The sequence below is a fragment of the Trachinotus anak genome, unplaced genomic scaffold (genome assembly GCF_046630095.1).
Source record: "Trachinotus anak isolate AG129_WGS33_773 ecotype Australia unplaced genomic scaffold, CSIRO_AGI_Tana_v1 ptg000019l, whole genome shotgun sequence".
NCBI classification, from domain to species: domain Eukaryota; kingdom Metazoa; phylum Chordata; class Actinopteri; order Carangiformes; family Carangidae; genus Trachinotus; species Trachinotus anak.
The window spans coordinates 19,151,607-19,174,165 of record NW_027273870.1 but is presented as its reverse complement, the minus strand read 5'-3'; the positions used below and the strand labels follow the sequence as shown (position 1 = coordinate 19,174,165).

General features: G+C 39.4%; 2 protein-coding genes across 3 annotated transcripts; one reads left to right on the top strand and one right to left on the bottom strand.

The window, feature by feature from the left end:
- Positions 1-59: 59 nt before the first annotated feature.
- On the bottom strand, positions 60-15,808 carry arhgef38 (Rho guanine nucleotide exchange factor (GEF) 38). 2 transcript variants are annotated; one of them, XM_071503496.1, is made up of 16 exons: positions 15,676-15,808; positions 14,938-15,026; positions 13,458-13,698; positions 7,892-8,076; positions 7,422-7,539; positions 7,165-7,312; positions 7,025-7,042; positions 6,629-6,828; positions 6,308-6,441; positions 5,975-6,079; positions 5,757-5,876; positions 4,471-4,848; positions 4,248-4,385; positions 3,524-3,725; positions 2,008-2,291; positions 60-1,044 (listed from the first exon to the last, which is right to left on the bottom strand). In XM_071503496.1, the coding sequence occupies exons 3-16, from the start codon at positions 13,672-13,674 to the stop codon at positions 862-864; spliced, it is 2,430 nt and encodes an 809-aa protein (XP_071359597.1). In that variant the 5' UTR covers positions 13,675-13,698; positions 14,938-15,026; positions 15,676-15,808; the 3' UTR covers positions 60-861. The 2 variants fall into 2 exon arrangements, with proteins under 2 accessions (XP_071359597.1, XP_071359596.1); XM_071503495.1 differs by having other exon boundaries at positions 743-1,044; positions 13,458-13,779.
- Positions 15,809-17,216: 1,408 nt separating this feature from the next.
- Positions 17,217-22,525, top strand: ppa2 (inorganic pyrophosphatase 2). Its single transcript, XM_071503406.1, has 12 exons — positions 17,217-17,497; positions 18,507-18,571; positions 18,692-18,736; positions 18,821-18,874; positions 19,500-19,619; positions 19,915-20,001; positions 20,135-20,261; positions 21,209-21,336; positions 21,507-21,592; positions 21,710-21,779; positions 21,887-21,926; positions 22,023-22,525. The coding sequence occupies exons 1-12, from the start codon at positions 17,311-17,313 to the stop codon at positions 22,043-22,045; spliced, it is 1,032 nt and encodes a 343-aa protein (XP_071359507.1). The 5' UTR covers positions 17,217-17,310; the 3' UTR covers positions 22,046-22,525.
- The last annotated feature ends 34 nt before the right edge of the window (positions 22,526-22,559 follow it).

Sequence of the window (22,559 nt, the reverse complement as noted above, 5' to 3'; positions counted from 1 at the left end):
GTGTCCCTGAATGTGAGTCATTTTATTCTGCAGGACAAATGGAGAATGAATCACAATAGTTATCACTGAGGATATGTTTATATAACATTATATATAAATGACATTAAAATATAAATGACATAATAGATTTCTTCATTTCACATTCACATAAAACATAGCGTATACTTCATGTATAAATCATTTCCATATAACATTTGCTTCATCTATAAATCATTTCACATATAACATTTGCTTCATCTATAAATCATTTCACATATAAAATTTACTTCATCATCAATATAAACTCAACAACACTGAAGTACAAAAGTGCTCAGCACAGTGCCCTGTATTTTCCTACCATCATTATCCACATTCACCAGCTTACTGGTCTAGTCCCATCGGTGAGCTCTCCTCTTATGATCTTCTGGAGACAGAAGATTCAACATCAACACTTTTGGTATGAGACATCTGATAATAACATCTAGTGATACATTTTGAGGGCGGCACGGTGATGCAGTGGCGCCTCACAGCAAGAAAGCTCTGTGAGTTCAAACTTGCTGGCTGGCTAGGGCCCCCCTGCATCCTCTCCCTGTGTCTGTGTGGGTCCCACAGTCCAAACATGCAGGGGAGATTAATTGGTGACGCTGAATGAATGGCTATTTGTTTGTATATGTCAGCCATGTGATAGACTGGTGACCTGTCCAGGTTATGTCGGATGTGATTGGCTCCTTGAGCCCCAAATCCCATGTTTTACAACCAGCACTGTTTGAATTATGTATTAAAGAGTAAGCAGTTTTGTTTAAAATGCCACAGGTTTTTTGTGGGTTTGGTGTTCTGAATTTGTTTTTGTGGAAATCCTATTCCTGAATGGGGGGCCTCTATTTAGGCATAGGACATCTTGCCTATGTAGTTAGCAGGGACATATCCCCTCTGTCCATTAGCCTCAGCTAGCCACCACTCCTTATTGCCTCCCAGGTCAGAGAACTGGAGGATGCGGACATGCTGGTACTCCTGCAAGGTCAGCTCCTGGTCACAGCGGGCTTTAAATGCATGCACAGCATAAAACTGTGGAAACAAACACAAATCAAATGTATGTCAGAATTTTTCGTGAAAGCATTTAACAGACCAAAGGCACTTTTTAAATGTTAATGTGTGAATCCTACATTGAATTGACATGAAATCACATTAAAGTGCATTTTCCTGTAAATCCAGCAGGTGGCATTGTTTATCAGTTTTGCCCAGTGACAGAATGGAACCACCAGTCCCACTTTTCATTACAATTTACTGACTCTGATCAGCACCTTATATTTTAAGACCAATAACTGTGTCATATTATTATAAAGATCTGAGGAACATTGGGTAGTCATAGCTATAAAAACAACACCACAAGGAGGACAAAGCACAGGGGTGGTGAAGCTTGAGGCTTGAGTGACATCGTGTGATTCCATTTAACTCGTTTAATTGCAATGCAAGCCAGACAGAGACACTACAAAGCTACTGAATGTGCTTCTGCAGTAGATCTTCTGCTGTTCCAGTACATATACCTGTACACCTCAGTTTTACAGCCACTTTAGTAACTCATATTTTATAGATGGACTTCTGTGAGAATACCCTTATGACTCTGAAAACCTAGTTAAAATTACATGGTTTACTGAGCGTTGTTTTATTGAAATTATGAAGTTTATGTGGTGTGTGGCTTGTTGTGTTTCATTTTTGTCACTTATTGTTTTTCTGTTAATTATTTTTATACTAATTGTTTGATTTCAAATTGTTTGACAGTGCTTGCCTGCGCACACGCTTAATTGAGATCTAGTCATTCTGCAGCTTTGAATTTTGCTAAATCTTTTTGACCTTAACTGTTCTCAAGATGTAAATTTAACTGAACTGAACCAAGATTTTTTTTTCACCATCCCCATCCTAAGTGATGCAATATCTTAAAGTGACATCCATATGGTGCAGGAACAGTTCAGGAAAACACACGCGACCACACACACACACACACACACACACACACACACACACACACACCTGCTGAGCCTCTGTGTCCACTGTGTCCCGCAGGTCCTCTGGGCTCTCCAGCTCCCCCTGTAGACCGGAGAGGGTAGAGGTGCTGTCGGTGGTGTTGAGGCTGAAGCTGCGCAGGCTGCTGCTGCCACTGCCTGACACAAACAGGCTGATGTCGTCGAAGTCGTCGTCCACCATGGCAGGTGGCTGCTGCTGTTGCTGCTCTTTGGCCATCTGGCCTGCCCGCTGGGAGTCCCTCACAGGCTTGTACTGCTTCAGGAATGTGGAATAGACGTAGCCTTGTGTCCCTAGCAGTGACACACAGTGACATTTTGACAGGATGCCTGACTTCTTCACTTTTAAAGGACTTGTTCACCCAACTTACAAAGTACAAGTAGCTAACCATGCAGAGAGTTCTATTTTTTTTCCAGATATCCATCTCTGAGATTTCTCAATAAAACAGGAATGAATACAAAACAATGTTCACAACAAGAAAGCAAGATATTGTTTCTAAAAAAGTAAGCTGTTTTAGAGTTTTCAAAGGTATTTTTTAAGGTAAGCCAAGGAAATTTCCATTGACAAAGTACTGGGGGTGAAAGCAAAATCTCAGAGTTGCATGACAAAGTTTCCGTAGCTTGCAGGCCTTCTGCAAGACCATGAACTCATTAGTAACATATAATGAACTGACCCTTTTCATGTCCAACTGCTAAACACATTAAACGCATTTTCCATCATTAATCACAAAACTGCAGAGAGGATGTTTCACATTAAGGTTGTAAGCATACGCTAGAGTATTTGCTTACACAATCTGAAATCCAGTTACAGTGAGCGACCTGAAGAGTGTGTAAATATGAGGCAAGCATATTCATAGTGTTGATATCAACAGACGGATGAACAACAACTTCCTGGGAATGCTTGTAACCCCAAAGGAAAAGACAAGACTGTGAAGAACGTACTTTATACCAAGAAACATACACCCTTTATTTTTCTTGCGCTCATAAAAAAAGAACTTGTTACTGCAGAGTACAGAGAGGCACGCAAGCGGCATCTCTCCATGCTTGTTTCTGAATACCCAAAGGGAATGGCTTTGTACTCTAAGTAACACTGCTTACAACGCACAGCAGTTTGTTCCAAATAAGACGCTGGGATCTCAGGTGCCTCTGCGAGACATAGAGGGGAGATAGAGACAAGCTATGGAGTTGGCCCTGTTGTGAGGCAACCATCTCCAGAGGCGGGCGAAGAGGTACCAGCAACCATGACATCAAAGAAGCTCCTGGGACTGATTCTTGTATGCTGACTTGTCAGAGTCAGAAAGTAAAGTTTAAAGTTTGGTGTGTCTACAGAGCCGCAGTCATCTAATAGATGCAGGTGTATTCACAGAGGAATGTGTGTTAAAGGCGACCTATACCGACCATGCCTGCAGATGATTTAGTGTGATAACTTAATTCACCTTGTATGTCTTATTAAGAATATACGCCAAGAGCTACCTCTGCCTCCAGGGTCTTTGTCCTTATGCATGCACACACATACACACACTTGCCTCCAGTGTGAACCAGCCAGCGGCTGCTGCTGCCTGATGGGTCTGTGTCCTCCAGCAGGGCCACCAGCTCTCCCTCCAACAGGCTGAGGTCCTGCTCCTGGCAGCCATTACACTTCCTCTTCAGCTGGTACAGACGGTCCGGTGGGTATTCTGCCAGCAGCAGGGCACGCTGCTCCTCAGTTTGATGCTGCACTTCCAGCATCTGGAGGACAGCACAGTGCAAAGGGGTGTAAATATATGAAGTGGGTATGGTGTGTGGGCACATTCTAAGATGTTGTTGGTTATCATTGTGCAAGAGTATTCTAGAGAGGATAGAAGGTAATAAGCTCTTGGGGGTAGGAGTTTCAAATAGATCTACTCGCATGTAAAGGCACAAACACTCATATTTGTACAGATGTGTATGCATATGTGTAAACCTACACACATATAAATATCCAAATCTCAGGGGACTGATACCTGGTGGAGCTTTAGGTTGCCAAGTGTCCCAGTTAATCACCACCTAGAGCTGTACTCTGTCTGCCTTTGATAAGACTCATGGCTGTTCCTTAATGGTTTGGAATTGGTTTAATTAATTCTTAAAAGACTTACAGGAATATGTGGGGCTTTTGTTCAAAGAGAAGTTTCCAGATGCTTACACAACTGACCAGGGATCTAAATAATACAGATTGCTTGTTCTAATGACAAGATGTAAATAATGTATTCTAGATAATATCCACTTTCTCACCGCTGTTTTCTTGTCTCGTTGTCTCTCAAAGCTGACTTTGCGCTCCATTAGCTTCTGTGCATTCTCTTTAACAAAAGCCAGATTATTCAGCTTATCCATGATGCTGTTCTGCACCTCAGCGATGTTCGACAGTGGAGCCTGGAAAAGCAAACATAACACATTCAAGTTTCAGTATCAAATAGGCCATAAATAAAATAGTGTGTGTTATGATCTGGATCCTCACTGGCAGCTGTTGCATGGATGGAGCAGGGCGTAGTATTTCATCCATTAGCTCTCTGAGTAAGGTAACCAGGTACACCACACAGTTTGTCAGGATAGTGTAGGCCGCCATGTTGAACCTCTGCAACTCCTCCACCAGCAAGGCATTGATAGCTTCATAGTCCCTCCTGGCGGGACCAGGAGGGTCCTCTGACACCAGTGAGGGAGTGGAAGAAGAAGTGGTGGATGACGAGGATGAGGATGAAAAGGAGGAAGAGCGCTCCAGGCGACTGCAGTAATCCAGCAATTTGTCATAACGTTTCTGGATGAGCTTCTGCGGGGCTGTGAACATGCCCTGCAGGGAGGAGAGGGGGACGAGGACCAAGCGCTCCATATTGTCTTTCTGAGGGAAGAAGTCAATGAGGTAGCAGAGGATGAATAGAGATTTCCAGCAGTAGTCTGCCTCTTTTCGTTATGTATTCTCTATTAAGTATTCTGTACAAGTAAACAGGTACTTTTGGTGTATTTCTGTGCTTTTAAAATATTTTTTTACAGTATGTAAAGTATGAAATGTCATGTTTTTTGTATGCAGAGGCGCCTCTATTTCACAACAATTTTTTCTAAGGGGAGACAGTGAAGTTTGCTTTAACATTAACCTTGCATACATAACAACAAGAGAGCTGCTACGGCTTAATTTGCATGCAGACAAACAAAAGCTTGTTCAGCATACAATATGAGTTAGGAGCATGTTATGGGTAGTACTACACATTGAGAAAAAAATTTTGTCTGTTTGGTGAAAATGCTCTGCTTCATGAAAGCATGTATCAGTAACAGCTGTCATGTTTTGATTGTAGCAGACACAATGGAAGCCTTTCATACAAAATAAGTCTGTTGCTTTTCCCCTATGTGCATTTGTGTCTACGGTTATTTTGTAAAGGTCATTACAGACTTTGCTTGGGGCAGTGCTGAACTGCTGCACTGGAGAGCTGCTACACAAAGAGTCTTATTCAAAGGTGCAGAATTGGCAACAGTGCAATCCACAGAGAGAAGGCAGTGGGGAAGGGAAGGTGGCAGAGTAACTCAGGTTAGAGGCACAGAGGAAATAGATTAATAAAATGGACAGAAGACAGGGAGCTATGGGCAAAGTGACAGATGACTCACAGTTGGAGGGTGAATAGAAGGTCATGTAGGAACAGGACAGCAAAGCAAGGACAGGCACAGATACAGAAGATTCGGGTAGGGAAGCAAAAAGGGTGAAAAGCTGGACAGTACAACATTTTTGTTGTGAAGTACAACAAAAGCCACACTCACAAAGTGCTTATAGGGGTCATTTCCATTGTTGTGCAATGAGCCGTTTGTGCCATTTTTGTTTGGATCTTTAACAATGTTCTCCATTTCCTGGACACTCTGGACAGCTACAGACACCATCTCCTGCAGAAAAAAGAAGAAATTTGATGGAATATTATCACTGAAACAACATTAAACATGTCCATTTTGCAGTGGAAAATGATGTGCTAACAAACACTTACCTGAGTGTGCTGCAGGTAACAGTGAACATTCTTGACCAGCTGCCTCACAGCCTTCTCCAGGCTCCTGAACAGTTTCTCCTCTCTATCAAACACTTCATCTCTCACCTATAATACAACAATAAAATGTGCACCTTATATGGTAGATAAATGTCAATATTGTTTTTCTCTTACTCTAAATTTCTGGAAAATTTATATATTTCTTCTACTAAAGGTTGTATAAAAACAGAAATTCGTTATTTCATTTAATATTTTAGTCCATTTACTTCTTTTTACTACAGTTATAGTGACTGTGGAGTCAACCATAAATAAATATATTTGTGTTTAGTATTTTACCTGTGGCTCAACTCCAGTGAGGATCTTGAGATAACCAGCAAACCTGTCGCCTTTCTTACGGATGGAATGTATGTTTAACTTGTGTAGCTTTCCTCTTAGTGTGCCTTCATCTTCCAGCCTCTTATACTTCATAACTGAGAACAGATGAAAATACAGGGTCAAAATTTAAAGAATACAGATGAAAAGACATTGAATTAGATCAGGATAGCTGATAATTTAGCAGCACAACTGATATAATTTGATTAATGATTAATAAACTTCATAGGTAGAAAAATAATCAATCTGAATAAAAAAATAAAAATTAGAAAAAAGATACCTCACCTATATCCTTGCGCCTCTTGAACTCATTAATGTTCAGATTTATGATCTTGGAGGCAGTGTATGCCTCCTGCAGTGGCTGGTAGTCAGGATGGTCTTCAGGTGTGGCCTGCCACAGCTCCCGAAGCAGCAACGGGTACTTCATGATTCTCTGGACAGGTTTGATGAGCAGTGAACCCATTTCCAGCAAGTTAGGTTTGCCTCTATGTAAATAAGCATATTACAGAGTAAACAATGATCTGCATGAACTGTTATGTCCCGCAGAGCAGAGAATCAGGAAAGAAAACGAAATTAAAAAACGGACCAAAACTAAATCAACACAATATAAGACAGTATATTCACTGTGTAATTCAATGTTTTTCAAATGCCAACATCAATTTTCCATCATAAGGTACTCACTCTTGGTCGTAGATTTTCCTGTAATTACAAAGACAAAGAAACAGTCCCCATCAAAGATTATAATCAGTAAATCATAACATTTAGAAAATCAGGGAAGTTAAGTTTTAAACGATGTGATTGGAGGAAGTGACATGACTTACTTCAGTGCTAATACGCATGTGGTGAAATGTTGCTTTATCTCTTCCTCTTTCTCATAGGAGTTGAGTAACATGTTGGCATCGTCGTGATGGTAACAGTAAATCTTATATACGTCTTCTAGAGCTGCCTTCGCCTGGATGAATACTTCTCCTTCAAATACAGTAAAAAAAAAAAAGGGGACATGAGATTTTTTGTCTTATCTAGAGCAGCAAAAGTCATCAAGGAATTAAATCAGAGTCAAGAGTCAAAATGGCATTACCTATGACAACTGCATCTGGATCAGGGTCAGCCATGGCCTCGTGCAGTCTGTGAAGGAGTGCTGCAGACACCTCACACACTGTCTCCATGTTGGTGAACAGCCGATCAATATCCACAACCTAACAGAGGAAAAGAATAATGTAGCGTAAAATATGCCTTTGATCTACTGTATCCAAATGAAGGGATAAAAAAGGATTCAAAATATACTAATGGTAGATTTTATTTACTGTAAAAAAAAAAATAAACTGAGGCTAATATGAAGAAATGTCCCTAAAGTTTAATTCCATTATGATGATTTTCTGAGTGTGTGAATTAAGGTTACTGTCATAAATGGGGTTAATGTTAGAACTAATGTAAAAGACGTACCAAATAAGCAAGTGGCACTTTGAACATCAATTTATTCTGAGCTAGTTGAGTATTAATGTTGAATCTTACAAATCTGAGTTGTATCTAAGCAAAGGAAACATCTACCTGCATGTTTCGTAGAGGCTGGACCACCTCTCTGATGCACAGCTCCAGGCCTGTGAGGTAGTCCTTTTCAGTCTGCACAAGCTCCTGAATCACCTTTTTCCTGCGGTTCATCTTCCTCAAGCGGACCTCCTCTGGGTCCATGGCTGGAGAGGGTGGTGTGGACAGGTCATGTGGCGTCATTTTCTCTGAGTGGAAAAAAATAGCATTGTAACATTATTATAAAATAAACCAACACAAGCAGGTGTTTTTTTTTTTTTTTTGGCTTTGGTCTGTTTAGAGGTGCATTCTAACGTAGCAATCATAGCATCTGGCAGGCTTCATGAGTTCATCAAAAGTCATACAAGGTCATGCAAAGCTAATGATGATGTGAGTACACCTACATTTCGGTGTAAATCTACAAATTCAAGAAACTTTTGTGTTCTTGCCAGCATTTCATGTCATGTGTGGCTCAGATGGTGGTAAACACTCTGGCCCTGTGGGCTGTGTCTGCCTGGAAAAACATATATCTCTTCTAACACATCCGCTTGACGCCTGAGCAGCCATCAGTATTTCACGGTGATCTAATTATTTTGACTCGAACGCCAAAAGGCCTCACTTAACATGCCAGTCAGGCTCACTGCTCTTTTTTTTTTTTTATTGCTCTGCTTCCTAATCAGTCTGTGGCTGCTCTGTGCTTTGCATGGCAGGCAGGACTGTCTGTTCAGGGAAGAGGGATGCTTCCTTGCTGCCTAATCGACACCATGCACCACTTCCTTCTCCTGGGGGAGAGAGAGAGATGAACAGAGAGAGAGAGAGAGAGAGAGAGAGAAAGGCGTGGAGGGAGGGTGACAGGAGGCTGCAAGGCCCGTGTCAGGTTACAGAGCAAATCGGGCCGCTGATGTAATGCTACAGCGTGCTCAGGCATTCCATCTGCTCAGACTGAGAGAGTGTGTGTGTGTGTGTGTGTGTGTGTGGGGGGGGGGGGGGGGGGGGGGGGGGGTGGCAGGCAGTGATAAACACACACCTACATATGCAAGGGCACAGGCATACTCTCACTGATTCACACTGGTGCACAGAAAAGACACACACACACACGGTCATGCATGCACATGCAAACAAACTCCATCCACTTTTATCTTACTCATTTTACACACATATGCACACGTGCATAAGATTTGACCATGGCCACTTAGTTTTGTATACCAAGTATATTACCAATATTATCAAGACTCTCCTTACAGTTTGGTTAGCTGCATAGACTGTGCAAGAATACTACACATATTAACAATGTGGATAATGATAAGACCATTTATACTTGGTATTTGTACCTGTCCTCATTAATTCTGGGTTAACAACAGATCAAATATTTTGGTAAGTAAGCAAGGAAGTTGCGCTGTCAAAGAAAAACAGGTGTGGCAGCTGTAGCTTCTGTTTTTTCAAAGAGTCTTTTGTTTTTATAGAAATAAGAATGCGACAGGTTGTAAATTGGAGATAATGGAAAGGTACAGTCACCAGGACCTGGAGCCTCTTGCCCATGCTGTGTAGAATAGGTTATGTACTTTCTTATGAATACAAACACTGCACAGATTGTGGTCACACAGTTGTGGTGGCTGACTGCGGCAGAGATCTGATCACATTCTGGTTACAGTTACAGCTAATGTTTTTCTGCTACATGGACGAAATGACTACATACAGCTGTGAATCATCTTTTCTGACAATTAAATCCTTCCCTTGTATCTTGATACAATTCAAATTTTGCTATAAATGAGGCCACATTTTGTACAGTCAGTGAAGTTGCTAAAACTACCTTAACACTTTTGTTTTAATGTCTTATTAATGACCGAAGCAGTTTAACAGGTAAAAACTATAATGTGTCAGTCTGAATTCACCTTGCCAGGCTGCTACACAGTAAAAACATGTTTGATAAACTCAGTGTATATACAGCAGATTGATCGGCATAAGACTGAACGCAGTCATTTTTAATAATTATTTATGAACTTCTCAGTGTCTGACAGAATAAGACAAGCTCACCCTTTTGTATGAGTCTAATGAAGCTTTGGAGTGAATCCCTTTTTAAAATATTTTTAATTTCTACCGTGCAATAGCATATTCAGGAATTCTAGTAAAAGAGTCAGAGACACTCTTTTATAGGTGGAAATGTTATGTTAAGAAAAACTGTATCGCATTCATGTTTTAACAGTATCATCAAGTGTCATATGTCTACATGGGCTTTAAGTGTGAAAAGAGACCCCAGAATCTCTGAAAACCTCCACCTGTGAGAAAATCCTCCTAATGATAGATCAGGTGAGGTATCTTGATGGCTTGCTGGAAAAAAAAAATGTATTCAATTTTTAAACTTTTTCACACATTATCACTTTTTTCCTCCAATATTTTCTTGCAGTACAAAGTGATACTAAGAGAAATGTCATCCAGATCCTCTTAAAAGCACCTTGAAAACTGGCCTTGAAAAGATTCCTCTACACTGACATGTTCACAGTGTTACAAAAAAAAAAAAACATAAAATGTATTCTAGCCTACCACGACTCAGCAGCAGATCTCAAACTGTGCTGACTTATCCTTTTGCCATGCAGCATTATGTTTGGTGAGGTATGGTTGCCGACACAGGAGTTCCCATGAAAGTGGATACAGGGCTTTTCAGTGTTCAGCCCATTGAAAGGGATCCAGCAGACAGACAGAACAGAATACAAGGCATGGTGTATCATGTATCGCCAGCATGAAGAATGACACTTTAGACTTTGCCACACAGCAAAGTGCACAACTGGATTTTATCGCTGACAAGACTGAGAATATATTTTGGAAGTTTGCTGAAATTAAATGAACCTGAAGGTCTATTAAAAAAAAAAAAAAAAGAAGGAAAGGAAGAGGAAAGTTGGACAGTTATCATTAAGCTTAAGCTAACCATATATCATGTCTGATTTTTAAAAAATGCCAAAAGTTTAATACCAAAAAGTCTTAAGGTGACACACACACACACACACACACACACACACACACACACACACACACACACACGTCTGTCTTGTCTCCATGAACTCAGAAGACATTTACAGTGACTAACATTCATTTCTTGGAGACTGCTCTAACCTTAACCATAACTACTACTTGCCTAAACTTAACCCTAACCTAGACCTAACCTTTATCTAACCTTAATCCAAATCTTACCTTACTCTTACTTTAACCTAAACTTAAAACTCCCTAACCTTAACCTAAACCTAAACCTAATCTTTCTCTAACCTTGACCCATACCTAACCTTACTCTTACTTTAACCTAAGCCCAACCTTCCCTAATCTTAAAACATGTCTTCACTGTGATGAATTATGTTATGGGGACTTGAGAAAGAAAAAGTAAGTTCTCAAACAGTATCAATCTACAATGTTTAGCTTAGAAATACAAAGGAATGTTTGTATATTATTTATTACTGTCCCTACATGTGAGTTTTGTGCTGGTGAGTCATTGCCATAACCATTACATTTAGTTATATTTCTGTAAATAATTAGACATACTGATATCACGTTGCCATGGTTCTGTAGCTCGACCAACCTGTCTGACAAGCAGATGACTGACTGTCGAGCAGCAGCTCACATGTTTCCTCTTTCAGTGAAGTCATCGTTCTGTCAATATTTGCAATGGTAATACCACTGTAAATATGTAGTTCTGCTTGTCAGCTGTGAGGCTACTCACGTCAGCTTCAGATTAGGACTCCACCGAATGATTATTTTTAATGAATGATAAATCTGCCGATTATTTTTTCCAGTCATCAATCCTTTGAATTTTTCCAACAGCAGTTCAGATGACTCAGAACAGATTCCATATAAAACATTTAGTTTGAAATATATCAGTAAGACAGAAAAATATAGTTTTTTCAGAACTACTGTTTGAAAGAAATGATTATGAATCCTACAGCATATGTTTTCAGCCAACAAGCAGAAAAAAAAAAATCTTTAAAAAGTTTTAAAAGAAAAAAAAATGTACCAGAACCTATTTTTCAAAACTTTTTTGTTGAGACAAAATAAAGAGTATTTATTTTCTCAGTAGCTGCAGGAGCCGGATCAGCGAATAGCGAGAAGCAAAATAAAAACACACTCATGCCTGAAACTGTCTTTTACAGCCATAGACTTTAGCTGCCAGCCACTTGGGCACCATCACTGGAAGAGTCATGGTTGAGTGCTTTGCTTATTATGGGCACTTTGACAGAAAGAGAAGGGAGGGACACTCACATTCATTATGCTCTCTATCCAGATTTTCCAAATCAGTACAGAGGTTAGAAGTGATCAAATATGAGACATTTAGTTCAGCATTTAGCCCTTTTTAAGTGAAGACATCATCCTGTCAATATTTGCAATGGTAATACCACTGTAAATATCTGCTTGTCAGGTGTGACACTTAAAGAAGGTCGTTGGCTGGTTTACTGAAAACAACCCAGTGTTTTTTGTTTTTGTGTGTGTGTGTGTGTGTGTGTGTGACTACCCCGTCTGCCATTATGCAGGTTGGTTGAGAAAACAGAAAGTGCAAAGAAGCAGAGAGTGTCACTATTTCAGGTAAACAGGGCAGGTGCTGATAAGGCAAGTGTGTGAAAGCTACTGTATCTTATCAATGCAACACCAAGTGAGAAGTAGGCAGCTAGTAGGTACTACTTTCCTATTGTGAACAAGGTGACATGAGTCATTTTGGTATTTTATGTGTATTGTTCGCAGGAAAGGAAACCCAGGAACTAGTGGTACAGGAAAGCCTACATGCTTTGGCTAATCTTTCATACTAACCCCCTGCTGACACTGTGATGTCTGCCATTTTGCCTGAAGTGCAGCATTCCCAGTCACTGACTGCACTCTAAGGACAGGTGAAGCCAGTTTCTCTGAAATGTGGACATGTGTGAAAAGACTGTGTCAGCTATTATGATGAGGCAACATAAAGCTGCATAAGCTGCATCTATGATTTTTTTTTTTTTTCTTATTTATTAATTTAATTCTTTCTGATTAGTTCTTATTTTCCAGGCCAATTACTACAAATTCTTTGGTTAAATGTTATAATCAATGTGAACCAAACTGTAAGACAAAGTGCCTGAAATATCATGAACCTCTCTGGCTAAACTTGGTGATGAGAAATAAGTGTCAGTATATAAATATATAATGTCCTTCCTCACACATATCTGCTGTCGAGGTCTTGTTTACTAGCTGGCCTGGAACACCTCTAAAGCCACTCCTCTGAGCCTGAGTTTGAAGCACAGTTTGCATATGTGGCTTCATCCCTCTGGGAGTATCCTGCTCAACACATAGAAACACAACAGGTGCCCAGTATCCAGAGCTGTAGAGAAGTGCATACTATATGTCTGTCTGTGTGTGTGTGTGTGTGTGTGTGTGTGTCTTTAATTATTACCCTCAAGCCATAGATTCGGTTCTTATATTCCCATATAGTGGGCATATCTGTCTAAAAGTTGACCTAGCCAGTGTGTCATGAATAAGTTTGCAGCGTCAAGAGTTGGGAGATGTTTCAAACTGAGTGTTGGCTCACGTGTGTGTAGACTGTTGCTATAGTTTTGACCCCTGGGGAGGTCATTAGCTGATGTACCTTTAAGTTTAGCGCTGTACTCCGTCTTGTCAGACTGACTCCGCCTCACCAGCGTCCCCAGGTTGATGTCACCTTTAGCCATGTCATCAGCCACAATAGTGTCCGTCTTTCTCCTCTCCAGGTAACGCAGGAACACAGGCCGGTTCCTCCTCTTTATTACTTTGTCCTTTTCTTTTTCCTTCTCCTTCTCACTCCCACTGGCCTCCTTGGGATCCATGGTGAGGCCGTCAACCACCTTGTGCTTTCAGATCAGTCCAGGAGAAAAGAAGGGGGAGAGAGAGAGGGACAGGAGGAGGGAGAGAAAGAGAGAGAGAGAAAGAGCCTGGGGAGTGCAACAGGTGTACTGTTCACTCTGCACTGACTGCCTGCTCTGCACAGGTAATGTAGCTCCTCCCTGTGTCTACCTGTCATGAGAGCTATGTGGCCACACCTCTCTGCTACTGTGCTATGTTTCTCCCTTTAGATCATTATTCCCCTCAAGGCAGAGAAAGCGCATCTCATCACTTTCCCTCAAAGCTTTGTGGACGGTGCAATGACCACCAGCTAAAGTCCTGATTTTGCTCTTACTAAAACTAAATGTCCTCAAAGGGAAATGAACGTGAGTCCTCACAGAGACAGTCACAGTGATGATAGGGAAGTATTTATGTAAATGCCCTGGGTACTGGAAATCACACTTGGCAAAACAGAGTGTTCTGTTCATGTAGTATTTAATGAGTGAATTTCCAAATCAAATAATTGATACTGCACTCTTTAACTGCATGAAAAAGCAAACCGCTCAGTAAGTCAAGCAATATATGCTCATGCATTGTACCGATACTCTAAAACTTTCATTTAACAATTCTAGGTCAAGACATTTGCAAATTCATATGTGTTGAGAGATAGAATGGGCTCTGTTTGTGTGTTATGTTTTTCAAAAATTGCGGAAAACTTCACATTATTATACACAATGCTTATTCTAAGGAAGAAAAGGAAATACAGAACCCATAAATTGACCCTCATATGATGTCAGATCTAGTTAGACAGGAAATTCATTGACAGGCATGCTGCCACAATGATTTCTGATCATAGCAACCAGATACTGTGAGTTCATGCCAGAACAATGAATGGATGCATTTCCTCCCCATTGAAGCACAGGTAATGAAGGCTCCCATTGTGGTTTCAGATCACGGTGTGGTGTGCTCATAGCACACCTGTTTAACTTTTGTCAGACTAGATACACACATATAGCTCACAACTATATGTCATTTGGCCATCACCACAAGCCCATATCTCATATTAATTATCACTATCATCATCATCATCATCTATGAGTATATTTAAGGAAAACTATTCCTGTCAAACAAACACATTTGAGCTATACTGAAACATAGCAGATGTCAGTGGGAGCAGTACTGTGTGACCAAGTGGACTTGGTACAACAAATACTAAACAATCACATACTCTGTACAAAAACATGCAAGTCAGTAAACAGCGTTATCACCTGTGAGCCGTCAGCGTGGCAGTATTAATTGTGTTGCCCTGAGGGAGCTTATGTGACATCATGTCACTCAGGGTGTGGCTACTCTTGACCTGTTCAAAGACAGAGGTGTACTCTTTTAAATGAATTCACACCTAAGGGAAAATGTTAGGCAGCAACACTAGTCATTGAATTTGGCCACAGTATAAAATCTGGCGTCAGACTAAGACCCCAATAAATGATTTTTTTTTTTTTATTAAAAGCAAATCCTTGCAAAAACTGGAACCGGAGACAGGCTGACAAGTTTGCTTCATTATTGATTTAAATCATTAATCAAGTATCATAATGGTTTGCAATTAATTTTCTGTTAATCACTCCATGAAAATGATTACTTTTCAAATGCACTTGATTACAACAGATTCTGTGTAATGTACTTAGCGTGAAATATACTGTTTTAGTAAAACAGAAAAAATATTAAGCTGGTGTTTGAAAAATGATTATGACATACAGCCTGTGTTTTCAGCTAATAAAATCTAACGATTGGTACAGCAAATAAAACTTTAAAGCTGAAAAAATGCAACCAGTACCTATTTTTTGAACTTTTTTATTGATACATAGTAACAAAGAGATCGTTATTTACTCGGGCAAAGTAGCCAGATCAATGAATAGGAGAGGGAAGATAAAGAAACACCTATCATTTACAGCCATAAACTTATACTGTCGGCCATTTGAGCATGAAATCTTTTCTTGTCAACTACTTACTGCGGCAGCATTGGTCAGAACTGTCCTGGTAGCTGGAACACACAGAATGAATAGGTGCACAGCAGAATCAAGGCCCTTTGGCAACAGTATCAAAGGCAAGCACGCAGTTTAAGATTTTAATAACCCCGCTTTTTATAGCTGCTGATATATGTGTCATTTGTTTGAACAGAGACCAACCTATACCACACTAAGAGACACATCAAAGTGGCTGGGGTGTGTGTTTATTTATGGCACAATAGATACATATGGACTTTGATCTTGTGATGTTTTTCTGGAGACTGTCGCCATCAAATCCATTAACTTCAGGCTGTAAACACAAAAGCAAGGGGACATTAAAGCAAACGTGACAGAGACTTATACGGAAGGTCTCAAAATGGATGACAAAGCTGCTCTATTCTCCATTCACTGTGGAAAACTACATCGTATAAGCCTGATGCATTTTAGCTTATTTAAACAAAAAGGATCACAAAAAGGCTTGCATCTGCGTTTCTTCATCTTTGTTTTAGTAGTAGTAGTAGTAGTAGTTATATAGATTGATCGGATTAAATTATAATTATTTAACTCTGATTATTTGATTAGGTTAAATTATAATTATTTTCAGTTCTACAGAGAGTGGCAGAAATTGTCACATCTTTTTTTTATTTTCTTTTACTGGTGGAAAGTAAAGAAAAAGAAAAAGAAAAAGAAAGCATCAGTGATGTGGATTAGTGTGTTTTTCATGTCAGTTACAGCTCCTCTAACACTACACGGGAGATTAGCTAGGTGGCAGTAAAATGAAGCTACTACACATGGACCACAAGCATACCATGGAAGAATCGTCAAGTTAATATGGAAAAAACATAAACGACTTCCAGGTACAAAGATTTCAATATCAAAATAAAAGTAAAATATTAACAACTGACAAGAGGAAGTTGCCAGTTGAGATGTAATCACTGACACATACCACCATTCAGGAATATGGAGTAAATTGTAAGTATATAACATATATGTTTATCTTTTCGTGACAACCCCTAACTTTGATCTAGGCCTGTAGCACACAGCATCAGGCCAAAGACCCTCTGTGATAAAAAGATATACCAAAATGTAATGCCCAGATTGCAGCGTGATTCATATAACATATTTATGATTATCCAATTATTTAACCCTCTCGCCATATTGGCTATACTGGGAACTCTCTTATAGCATCACCCAAACAAAACTAAATGTCAATTTTGTACACAAGATACTGGCATATTGCTACTTCATGCATGTGATATTTTCTAATGTTCATGTTCCCAATTGGATAAAACCATTCTTTATCATTATTATTACTATTATTTGTTTGAGCAGTACCATTTTATTTTCAGTGGTTTTTCCAAAGGATTATTTTTCATAAACTCCTTTATTATTTATTGTTATTACTCAGTCATTAGGGTTAAATATGTTTCTAGCCATATTTGTCTGTCACAGGGTCTTGAAGGTTGTTTTTTTTTATGATTTAAAGAAAATAAGTCTCGGACCCTGGCTTTCTTATTTTGAAAATCGCTGACCGGAAGTGCCACTTTCACTCTGGTGGACTTCAGGTTGAGTGACGCAGTGGCGGAGGTGGCGGAAGACGGGAAGCAGGAACCGAGGAAAGGAAGAAGTGAGTGCATAATGAGACCGCTGCTGCGCTCTTCGCCCGGCTGCTTGCTGTCAGTTCTCGGCTCAATTTCTGCCTCTCGAAACAAACTCGTCACACAAGCAGCAGCTGCTCCTCATCTGTGTTATTTGAGAAAAACGATGCACTATCAAACGGAGGAAAGAGGACGCCCCAATTCCTCCACCTACCGGATTTATTTTAGTAAGTTCATCACCCCGAGTGTGTGAGAGGCCATGTGTTTTCCCTTCATTTCATGATATATCGGTGTAGTGCCGAGGTCTGGTGTCTGACAGTCAAGCACACCGCAGGTAGACCTTCATGTCAAGGTAGACGCTTGACCTTTAAGTTGCAAACGCAGAGTTTTTATTTTTTAATTTTTTAAATTTTTGTGTCATGTGACCACTTCGCTTTAGACTCTAAACCCTGGTTCTGTAAGTCCAGAATGTTAAAGTCGTTCATGAGCAAAATGGAGGGAAAAGTGTTTTTTTTTTTTCACGTGGTTCTTCTTCCTGTTTGATGGTCACGTGGACATATATGACACACACACACACACACACACACACACACACACACACACACACACACACACACACACACACACACACACACACACAACAGGTGTCTTCCCACAAGCTGTAGTAAAATCCAGTCACACCTCAGTTGGAGTTAAACTTGAAGTTGCAGAGGTTGATGATCGCTCTTATGTATCATCAAATGGAGATAAAATAATTTAATCAAACAGTTGCTCAGGACTTCTAGATTGGACTGAGTGGATCAAATTCTAATTATAAAAAGAGTCATTTTGCAGGGTTTGTGACTCTTCGTTGCTGGTGAGTGAGGTACAACACTTTTTGCTCCAGTGAGCATCACAAATGTGGACGCTGTAGTAACCAAATGAAACCACTGCACCAAAATAGCTATGGACTTGAAGTCAAGATATTTTGACCTCTGCTGCTCCCATGTTGACCTTTCCTATTTTTTATATGAACAAATGATTGGGTGAGAATGTCTGTGAAGTCATTAACAATGTGGATGTGATCCTCCGCATAATTAGTCAGTAACTACACTGACAACAGATTAAGCCATTTAAGCTGTACTTGGTATAATCATTGTACTTACAGTTAACAGTCTAATGGGACTTCATTTTGCCACATATTAATGTGTATAGAGGTTTTGTTTGGTATTTTTACTCTGTTTTTTCTTTTTTTAGAAACCTCTGAAGGGAAATACATTTCACCATTCCATGACATTCCACTAATAGCAGAGACAGAAGAGGTAAGTCTTCCGATAGTTTCTGTTTGATAAATGCAGCAGGGAATTCATGACTTCTCTTTAGCTATCAAATACACTACATAAACATCATAAATCGTCAAACTCTTTTCTTTCTTTCAACAGGACAATGGCGTGCCAGCTAAAAAACCCAAGAATAATGAGAATGAGGTACTATCAAATTCAAATGTTTCAAATGTCAGTTTTACTGTGACCCCAGCAGAAACTGTATATAGCTTTCTGCTTTACTTTCAGGTGCTCTTTAATATGGTCGTGGAGGTACCTCGATGGTCAAATGCTAAAATGGAGGTAAGGATAGATCCAGCATACTCCTATCTATATACAGGCTGTAGATACAGTATCCCACTTTCAAAAAAAAAAAAAAAAATCAGATTTATTAACATCGCGGATGTGCACGGACTGGTAATTTTCATTCAATGGTGTTACATTATATATTTTCCTCAAACATTTTTCTAGTTGTTGTTTGGTTGATAAATTATCTAGCATACCGGTAGTCTGAAGCTATTTTAGTTATTCTTAGATGAACCCCTAAATTAGTGATAGCAGTTGTGACATTGTACAACATCACGTAACTTGCCAAGAAATTAAATGTTTTACATACCAGTAAATGTAACAGTGAGACAAGACAAGGCAAGTTTATTCATACAGCACAATTCATACACAGTAGCAACTCATAGTGCTTTACAAATGAGCAAATACAAGAACATAGAAGAAAAAAAAATCAAAATAAGAGATTTAAAAAAACAAAGCTTGAAATAGCCTGAAGCCAGCCAGCCAGCCAGCCAGCCAGCTAGCTAGCTAGCATAGCAGTAGCCAGAATCTGTGGTTTTTCAGTGTTGAAATGAAATCATGTATGAACTCACACATAAATACATAGACCTACGTACACTTTTGTAATTGCTACATTTTCCAGATTGCAACAAAGGAACCGCTGAATCCGATTAAACAAGATGTAAAGAACTGCAAGCTCCGATATGTTGCCAACATCTTTCCACATAAAGGTTACATTTGGAACTATGGCGCACTTCCACAGGTGAGGAAAATGGGTCCCAGTTACATTAATGCTTCGGAGTCTCAATTTTTTGAGTGTACGTCCAGCACCACTAGGCTGTGTTGATTTTGATCCTTGTCAGCGACTGACAAATGACAATACAGTGATTTAAGCACTTCATGATGAATTTAATTTAGTGCTCGTCATATTTCAAAAAATCATGTTCATAATTTTGTCCATCATCTTTAGCGTATGAGTGAATTAGACAGCATTTTTTTAAATCACTCATTCATTCAGTTAGTTTACATATTTTTTTTTTCACTCTTTCCTGGAAAAGACATGGGAGGACCCAAACCACACAGACTCAGAAACCAAGTGTTGTGGTGATAATGATCCCATTGACGTCTGTGACATTGGCACCCAGGTAAGAGTGCTTTAATGCATATATGAATTCTATCTTTTTTGGGGGGTATTTTATAAACACTTTTCTAAGGTAATTTTTGGTTTTGTGTGGTTAATTGATTGACTATTTATTTGTACTTTGTTGGTCTGGCCAGGTGTGCTTTCCAGGTCAGGTGATCCAAGTGAAAGTGCTTGGTATCTTGGCCATGATTGATGAGGGAGAAATGGACTGGAAGGTCATCGCTATCAATGCTAAGGACCCGGATGCCAAAAACCTAAATAGTGGGTGTGATCGTATCAACAGTCATCATCTACAGACTGCCTTACACTGATCTATTCTCTGACTTGAAGAAATTTATTGTAGGAAACCTAGCATGATTATACATCAAGGAACTTCGAATTATGTCTGGTAATCAAGTACAAAGGTAAAGGCTTATAATAAGAAACAACTATTAACAGCAGTAATGCAGAGCCTTTAACTGCCCAATCAGTCCCCTCATCTTGTCAGATCTGCATTTGACCTCGTATGATAAATAAGGTACTAATGCACCTGCACTGCTCACTGCAGATTTCAGTGATTGAAGTTGGACAGAAATATTTGTCGATCCAACACAGAAATCCTTTGAAATGATTGGCAAGCTCAGACAGTAACTTCAGACCAGGTCTCTGTTGTTAAAACACAAACCCAGAACGTAGCCTGTGGAATTTGTATTGTCAATGCAGTTTTGTTTACATTCAACCTTTCTCTCCAAAACATATGTGTGTATCCTTTAGGCCTAACAGTCATGTTAAATGCATCTTTTTGCTTCATACATAATTTGCAAAGCCTGTTTCTGCCTGCATTGTTTACATCAGCTGCAAGATTGTCCTTGTGTTGTCTTAATGGAGCAGTGCTACCTTTTGTGACTCATTATAAATTTAATATGGTAAAACAAGATAATCCTTTATAAATCCCAGAGCAGGGAAATTTGCAGTGTTACAGCAGTAGCAAGAGCATCAGTAAAATAAATAAGTAATAGACATAATTAAAAAAAATAATTAAAATAAATACAAAATAACATCCTTCAGAAGAATGTTAAGGATATTCAACATATTCTTACTTTTTATTAAGATATCTACATAATACCAAGTGTAAATGGAGTACAGATTGATATCTTATTCATACTCAACAAGCTGCAAATTCTGGTCCCTCTGTCCCTATTCTGTTGAATGTGTTTGTGTTTCCTCAGACATAGAGGATGTCCACAAGAGTCGACCCGGTCATTTAGAGGCCACAATTGAGTGGTTTAGAAAATATAAAGTGCCTGATGGCAAGCCCGAGAACCAATTTGGATTCAATGGACAATTCAAAGACAAGGTACTGAGACCTTCATAGTACTAGATACACAGATAAGCCATGACAGTTGTTATACAAGGGGTTGCAGTCCACTGTGGTTTTAGTGGTTAAACTGAATTGGCTGAAATGGATTGCTCCCTAAGTAATCCAAATGGTGCCCTCTTCTCTGATGTTCTTTTTCCTTTTTATAGGACTTTGCAGTTGAGATCATTAAGTCAACCCATGAGCACTGGAGGGCACTAGTGCAGAAGCAGACAAATAGTGGAGGGATTGAATGGTAAGTTGGTGGAAGTAAAGGGTCTGCAGTGTGTATATGTGTTGAGTACATACAGAATAGTAAGTGTCATGAACAGTGCTGACTTTATTTTATTGTGGACAATTCCTCATTGTTCAGCAAAAATATCTCTTGCCATGAGAGTCCTTTGAAATGCAGTGCAGATGAGGCCAGAGATGTGGTCCAGTCGGTGAGAACTTCCATATGCTGTTGATGATAGCAAACACAATTAATAGCACGTAAAACTGTGCAAAGATTAGGTTTGGTAATTTTCATGTATATTCTGTGACTCCTCAGGCCCCAGCATTTGGTAGCCCATACCCTTTGTCTCCAGAGGGTAAGTAATAAATGACTGACTCACATTAAATTGGTCTTATTTGAGGTGTTGTTTGGCTCTATGGTTATATTTTCATGTCATTCTTTTCTTGTACAGTGGACAAGTGGCATTTTGTCTGAAATCTCAAAGACAATATGGAAACAGACAAAAGTTCTTAACATCCTATGAAGAAAGGATTTATTTTTGGTAAGGACTCAGTCTCAAAAGAAAAAGGAAAGAAAGGATTTAACCCAGTAAGTTGACAGTATGAGCCAGTGAACTTTTCTAATCTTGAGAAAGGAACCAGCGCAAATGTGTTTTCAGGTTTTGGACACAATACTGATTTGTTGCTGGTCATACCAACTATAATTTAGAGGTTAAACACAAAAATACTGGCCTTCTTTGTATTAAATGCTATAAAATTGTAAATTATATAAGTTTTGCAGTATTTTTGTCCAGGTCTAGTCTTTTTTTGTACAGGACTGAAATTCATGCCAATGTTCTCTAATTTGCCTTTAAGACTGCAATCAGTTTGTACTTGCAACCACAAACACAATGTAATTTGTTTGTAACAATTGAACAATTTCTTCTTGTTTGGATAAATAATAAAATTAAGGTGAACATGACAAGATCTCTTTCCAGTTGTATCTGTAA